Here is a 6,738-nt window from a genome sequence, read left to right as displayed (position 1 = left end):
GGCTCGACTGCTGCGCTGCTGCTGCGGCTGCTGCCGCTCCAGCTGCTGCTGCTGCTGCTGCTGCTGCTGGATGCCGCCTGTGGGCGAGGTACTGCAGCAAACTGAAGAAATCCTCAACTACTGCGCTGCAGCAGCAGCAAAATAAGGAGACAGTGCGGCCCCCCACATGCTGACACAGGCAGCCGCAGTTGATAGGCCCCTCGCTGCAGTTGCTGCTGCTGCTGCTGCTGCAACAGCAGCGTCCTTCCCTGCAAGTAGCATCGGCTGCTGCTAAGAAGCAAACCGCGAGGGAGACAGCCGCACCGGGGCTTGAGAGGGTCCCACCCGATCCACAAACATTCTTGCTGCTGCTGCTGCTGCTGCTGCTGCTGATGCCATGTGGGGTTCCGGCCAGTGGGCTCCCTACCCGCTGCAAATGAGCAGCTAGAGACAGCAGCAAGCTTGTTGCTGCTGCTTCTCCCGGCACTCGGTGAAGGCCTTCTGGCACCTCCCTTATGCATGCACTGTCTCCTGCTGCTGCTGCTGCTGCTGCTGCTGCTGCTGCTCTTGCTGCCTTGGCGGGTGTTCGGCGTTCCTCGATCCACTGCGCTGCACGAGACAAACACCCGAAAGGCCACAGCTGCTTCCCTTCAGAGCCTTCACCTTCTGCTGTTGCTGTTGCTGCTGCTGTTGCTGCTGCTCCTGTTGTTGCTGCAGCCTTCGGTGAAGCAGCAAGCAACAGGGCACTCTCTGGGGTGTCTATACAGCTCCCCGCGTACGCCAGTCCATCAAGAGCGGTGCTGCAGCTGCTGCTGTGCAGCAGCTGCTGCACCTCCACCCCGACGTGCTGCTGCTGCTGCTGCTGTTGCTCCTGTTGCTGCTGCTGCTGCTGCTGCTGCAGCAAACGGTTCGCTAGAGGGTGCAGGTACTCCACCAGTCGTCCGTACACCCCAGCGCACTCAGCTGCCGGCGCTGCGAGCTGCTGCGGCCTACGAAGCCCCACAAACCGCCAGTACCAAAGCACGCGGCTGCTGCTGCTGCTGCTGCTGCTGCTGCTGCTGCTGCTGTTGCTGCCACTCCCGGTGCATCTGGGGCACTTGTTGAGGGGTGTGGTGCTGGGGCGTCTGTTGCCTTGGCGTTCGTCAATGGCTGCTGAAGGCAGGGGGGGGCTGCTGCTGCTGTTATTGCTGCTGCTGCTGCTGCTGCTCCTCCCCGTACCGTCGCTGCTGCCGCCACTGCTGCTGCTGCTGCCGCTGTTTCTGAATTCGTCAACAAGACGGAAACAGCGCTTTTTGCTTCTTGCCCTGCAGCGTGTGCTGCTTCTGTTTCTGTTGGTGCTGCTGCTGCGGCTGCTGCTGCTGCTGCTGCGTCCCCTGGGCTGGGGTGCTGCTGCAAGTTCCTCTTGGCTGTCGCTGCTGCTGCTGCTGCTGCTGCTGCTGTCCAGGAGGCTTTGATCTCCCTCACAGTCGATCTCGAAGAGCTGCTGCTGCTGCTGCTGCTGAGCCTTCCCGCCTTGTGCTGCTGCTGCTGCTGCTGCTGCTGCAACAGAGACAGACAGGGCGTCGCATGCAACAGCCGGCAGCCACGTGCTGCAGCGCAGCTGCACAAAGAGAGAGGAGGCCCCGTCTCCTTCAATACGCGAAGGAAAACCAAAGGCACTCCGCAAGCCTCCTTGCTGCTGCTGCTGCTGCTGCTGCTGCAGCAGCAGGAGCGGATGTTGCTGTTGCTGCAACAGCTGCTGCGGCGGAGAGAAATGCTGCAGGTGATGGTGCTGCCACTGCTGCTGCTGCTGCTGCTGTGTGGCCGACCCCTCTGCTGTTGCTGCTGCTGTGCCTGCTGCTGCTGCTGCCGCTGGTGCTGCTGCTAGCCGCCAGCGCATGCGCTTGCAGTGCTGCCAATGCTGCTGCGCCTCCACTAATACTGCAGCAAAGAGACGGAGAGACATTCCCTCAACTTGCTGCAGCTGCTGCTGGACAAGCAGCACCCGCTGCATGGGCTGCCGCACCATTGTCTGGAGTTGCAAGGCCTGTTCGCTGCTGCTGCTGCTGCTGCTGCTGCCTGCAGCAGCAGCACCTGCTGCTGCTGCAGCCACGAGGCGCTGGAAATCGAGACAGACGAAATCTTCAATTAGAACGGAGACACCTGAGGAGACAGTTGCTGCAGCAGACGCACACAGCGCATCTGCTGCATCCCACTGCTGCTGCTGCTGCTGCTGCTGCTGCAGTTCCGTCTGCAGCCACTTGAGCTGCGGCTCCTCCCACCGACGAGACAAATGCAGCGACAGCTCCTCCGTCATGCTGCTGCTGCTGCTGCTGCTGCTGCTCCCCCCAACCACTGGGGCCCCATCAACAGCCACGAGCTCGATGCGTGCAGAGACGCTACGCTGCTGCTGCTGCTGCTGCTGCTGCTGCTGCTGCTGCTTCTCCTGCCCCTGCTGCTGCTGCTGCTGCTGCGGCTCATCGGTGTGCAGCCAATAGAGGAGAGACGAGACATGCAAGAGACGCTGCAGCCCCAGCAGGGTGCAAAAGCGTCTCCATGAAGGAAGAGAGACAACTGGGGTGTATGCAGCAGATAAAAACAAACAATCGGGCAGCAGCTCTTTATACAGCTGCAGCAGCATCCCCTCCTGCTGCTGTTCCAGCTCCTGCTGCTGCTGCTGCTGCTGCTGCTTGCTGCGCGTCTCCTCCCCGCAAAGACACCGCAGCAAGGGAGACCCCAACGGCACCCGAGTGCCTTTGTGTGTACAGACAGGTAGTTGGAGTATTTGCTGCTTGATGCTGCTGCTGCTGCTGCTGCTGTTTGTCTCTATTGCTGCTGCTAGGCTGCGGCAGTGGTATACGAGAAAGAAAAGATAATCCACAAGCTGACTCTCTGCTGCTGTCTCTCTAAACCCATCTTGCTGCAGCAGCGGCAGCAACCGCTGCTGCAGCACCTGCTGCGGCTGCATGAAGTCAATGCCCAAGCTGCGGAGACACCGCACCACGCGGGATCGCTGCAGCAGACGATCCCCAAACACCTGCTGCTGCTGCTGCTGCTGATCCTGTTGCTGCTGCTGCTCGTCCTGCGGCTGTTGCTCCACCCCCACCTTCTGCACTTGCTCCTGCTGCTGCTGCTGCTGCTGCTGGGTTTCTGCTGCTGCTGCTGTCACCCAGGGCTCAAAGACCCCGGGGTGTACGTACACCACAAGCGGGCTTCCAGTGGTGCTGCCCCCAGCTTCATCTCCAGTGCAATCTACGCCTGCGGCAGCAGCAGCAGCAGCTGCTGCTGCTGCTTCTGTAGCTGCATCCGTTGCAGCTGCATGCGGAGGAAGACACAGCAGCGCCTTTGTGCTGTCTGCTGCTACGAACTCCCCACAACTGGTAGGTATGAAAGGAATGCTCCTGAGGGCCTTCATTGCTGCCCGCTGCTGCTGCTGCTGCTGCTGCTGCTGTTGCATGCAGACACTCTCAAGCAGCAGCAGCAGCCGACCGATTCCCTGCGGATGCAGTATCTGCTCTAGCTCCTGCTGCTCCTGCTGCTCTCGCTGCTGCTGCTGCTGCTGCTGCAACCTGGCTATACACCGCAGAATATCTACAATATCCCAGCAAGACAAATCCTTCACCCCCAATAAACGAAGTGTAGATGGCTGCACATGCTGCAGAACTCTCGGGTGTACGTACACCCGACCTAAAGCCTGCTGCAGCAACCAGGGAGGGACTGGCCACCCCGCAGGACTGCTGCTGCTGCTGTTGCTGCTGCTGCTGCTGCTGCTGGAAAGAGACACAGGAGCAGCAGCAAAAGGCCCGAAGGCGCCTTCAGCTGCAACACCGCAAGGAAGCACTGCGCGTGGTGGGCAGCACCATATGTAGTCCTGAGCAGCAGCTTGTACAGTCTGCTGCTGCTGCTGCTGCTGCTGTTGTTGCTGCTGCTGCTGCTGCGGCACTCGAAAGGCAGGGTTAAGAGCCATGAGGCAGTCGAGCTGCTTTACAGCAGCAACAGCAGCAGCAGCAGCATCTGCAATCATATCTGCAGATCCGTCTGCTGCAGCAGCATGCAGCAGCAGCGGAGCAAACAGCAGCAGAGACTCCTGCAGCTGCGGCTGAGCATTTTTACAGACAGACAGGGCGCGGCAAACAGCAGCAGGAAGCTGCTGCAGCAGCCACATGTTCCACGTGTCTCCACCCCTTAAGTCTTCTCGCGAAGCTGTTAGAGTAAATGCTGCATGCAATATAAAGGGAAGACCAAAGCCCCTCACAGGCAAAAAGCAATGCAGAGGCCACCCCCTGCTGCTGCTGCTGCTGCTGCTGCTGCTGCTGCTGCTGATGTCTGCTGCTGCTGCTGCTGCTGCTGCTGGAGTGGGTGCAGCAAATCCCTCGGGAGTCAGGGGGAGAGCAATTGCGATGGGCTCTTCATAAGGCCCTGCTGCAGGAGGAGACCCCTCTGGTTGGTGCTGTACAAGCAGCCAGTGCTGCTGCTGCTGCTGCCAGCAGCTACTGTCTCCTCCCCTGCTGCTGCTGCTGCTGGAGCTGCTGCTGCTGCAGCAGCTCCAATAGTCACAGAGCAGCGACGGATTAGAGCCCAACGACCGACGGCAGGATGTCAGCACAATGTGCTGCGCATAACTCGGCAAATCATACACCTGCTGTTGCTGCTGCTGCTGCTGCTGCTGTTGCTGCTGCTGCTGCTGCTGGAAGAGAGCAGTATCGATGGAGTTCAGCGTGTGCTTCAGCAGCAAGAAGCAGCTTTTGTTTTGCTGGCAGCGCAGAGACACCCTGCGTATCTGCCGCAAGAAAAGGAGACAGTGAGGCTCAATATAAGACAGACGCTGCAGCAAACTACTGTCTCCTTGCTGCAGCAAACTGCTGTCTCCTTGCTGCACCCACTTCGCCTTCAGCTCAGGGCGCACCGGTAGCCATATGATAGTACGCCAGATGCGCATAGCAGCAGCAGCAGTTGCTGTTGCTGTTGCTGCTGCTGCTGCTGCTGATGTTGCTGCTGCTGCTGTTTGCTCTGAAGTGGAAACCAATAAGGAGCAGCAGCATCCGCTGCCACCACCACCACTACTGCTGCTGCTGCTGCTGCTGCTGCTGCTGCTGCTGCTGCTGCAGCAGTTTTGAAGTAAGGGTAGAGGGTGTTGTGCTGCGAGTAGGGAGCCTCTGATGGCTTCAATCGGAATAAATCTGCTGCAGTCTCTTGAAGGCAGCAAATGCGGCAGCACAAAACCCAAGCCGCTGCTGTCATATGCTAAAAATTTAACTGCAACCCCACATGAAAAGATGTGCGGCTCATCAGACATATTAAACACAGATTTAAAGCCTACCCCGAAACGCCCTATGCGGCGCACCTTCTTCTGCTGCTGCTGCTGATGCTGCTGATGCTGCTGATGCTGCTGATGCTGCTGATGCTGCTGATGCTGCTGATGCTGCTGTTGCTGCTGCTGCAGCAGAGGGTCTTTAGTGCTGCGCGCTACATCACATAGGGCTTTGAGGTCTGCTGGTGTAAACCCTCTCTCATTGTTAAAGACAGCAATACCCTGCTGCAGCAGCTCAAAGTGCAAGGAGGGGAGAGAGAGAGCAGCGATACGCAGCATTAGCTGCTGCTGCTGCTGCTGCTGCTGCTGCAGCGCAGCAGGAGGTAAAGGTAGAGGCAGCAAATACACATTATCATCCGCATTCTGCAGCAGCTCCAGCTGCAAATGCCCCTCAGACGAATATAGATCAGCAGCTAAACGCTGCACAGCACGGGTGAGCCGCTCTCGCTGCCGCTGCAGCACAGCAGCAACAAGCGTCTCCTTTTCGGTTGCTGCTCCTGCTGCTGCTCCTGCTGCAGCAGGGCCTGTAGCAGCAGCTGCTGCTGCTTCTGATGCTGATGATGACGCTGCTGATCCTGAAGCAGCTTTGCTGCTGTCAATATCTACTCCAAACTCTTCTCGCCGCAGCCGCAGCACAAACTCGTCAGCGCCACCCTTACCCCACATGTCTTCAGGTGTCTCCTCAGCAGCAGCAGCAGCAGCAGCAGAAGCAGCAGCAGAACCAGCTGCTGCTTCTGCTGCGGGAGCTGCTTCCTCTGCTGCATTTGCTGCTATAAGAGCTGCTGATGCTGCACCAACTGCAGCGGCAGCTGCTGTTGCTGCAGGGGCTGCTGCTGCAGCAGGAGCAGCAGGAGCTGCTGCAGCAGGAGCTGCTGCTGCAGCAGTAGCGCCTCCTACGTAGCGGGGTAAATGGTGGGTTAAAGTCCTGGTGCCTGTAGAGGGCAGCAGCAAAACATCTCCGTCTCCAAAGTCTATCCCTTGGATGGTTGCTGCTGCTGCTGCTGCTGCCGGTGCTGCTGCTGCTGCTGCCGGTGCTGCTGCTGTTGCTGCTGCTGCTGTTGCTGCAAGTAGCTGCGGATTGCCTTTTGTATAGAGGCTGGTGTATGACGGTTCCAGCTGCTGCTGCTGCTGATGCACTGGCGCTGCTGCTGCGGCTGCCACAGGAGAGCTGCAAGTGTTGCAACAGCAGCAGCAGCAGACTTTTTGCTGATTGCTTCAAGCAGCTGCTGCAGCGCCGACTCCGTTACCTTGGGGAGGCGTACGATGCTGCCCTCCTCTAAGCATACGAAGACCCCGCGCTCAAACAAACTGCTGCTGCTGCTGCTGCTGCTGCTGCTGCTGCTGCTGCTGGTTGAGGTAAAGGGAGAGCTGCCGTGGCGGCCAAGGAAGGCCTCTAAGCCTCCTAGAGATGATTCATATACATCACACCAACTGCAGTATGTGTGCAGGTCTACGAGAGGAGGTGCTGC

At 59.0% G+C, this 6,738-nt stretch overlaps 1 protein-coding gene across 1 annotated transcript in view; it reads right to left on the bottom strand.

Moving 5' to 3' along the window:
• The window catches only part of EAH_00013740 (SWIM zinc finger domain-containing protein, putative), a gene marked incomplete at both ends in the record, with an annotated part of 13,064 nt that overhangs the window by 4,098 nt on the left and 2,228 nt on the right, over positions 1–6,738 (bottom strand). Inside the window, 2 exons of the mRNA XM_013394426.1 lie at positions 304–6,437; positions 6,509–6,738. The exon at positions 6,509–6,738 is cut by the window's right edge and continues 1,185 nt beyond it. Of these exons, the coding sequence (XP_013249880.1) occupies positions 304–6,437; positions 6,509–6,738 (6,364 nt within the window). The remainder of the gene's footprint in view (positions 1–303; positions 6,438–6,508) is intronic.

The sequence above is a fragment of the Eimeria acervulina genome, genomic scaffold (assembly GCF_000499425.1).
Source record: "Eimeria acervulina Houghton genomic scaffold, Eah_scaff79, whole genome shotgun sequence".
NCBI classification, from domain to species: Eukaryota; Apicomplexa; class Conoidasida; order Eucoccidiorida; family Eimeriidae; genus Eimeria; species Eimeria acervulina.
The sequence above is the reverse complement of the archived record's forward strand: the minus strand, read 5'-3'. Positions and strand labels throughout refer to the sequence as shown.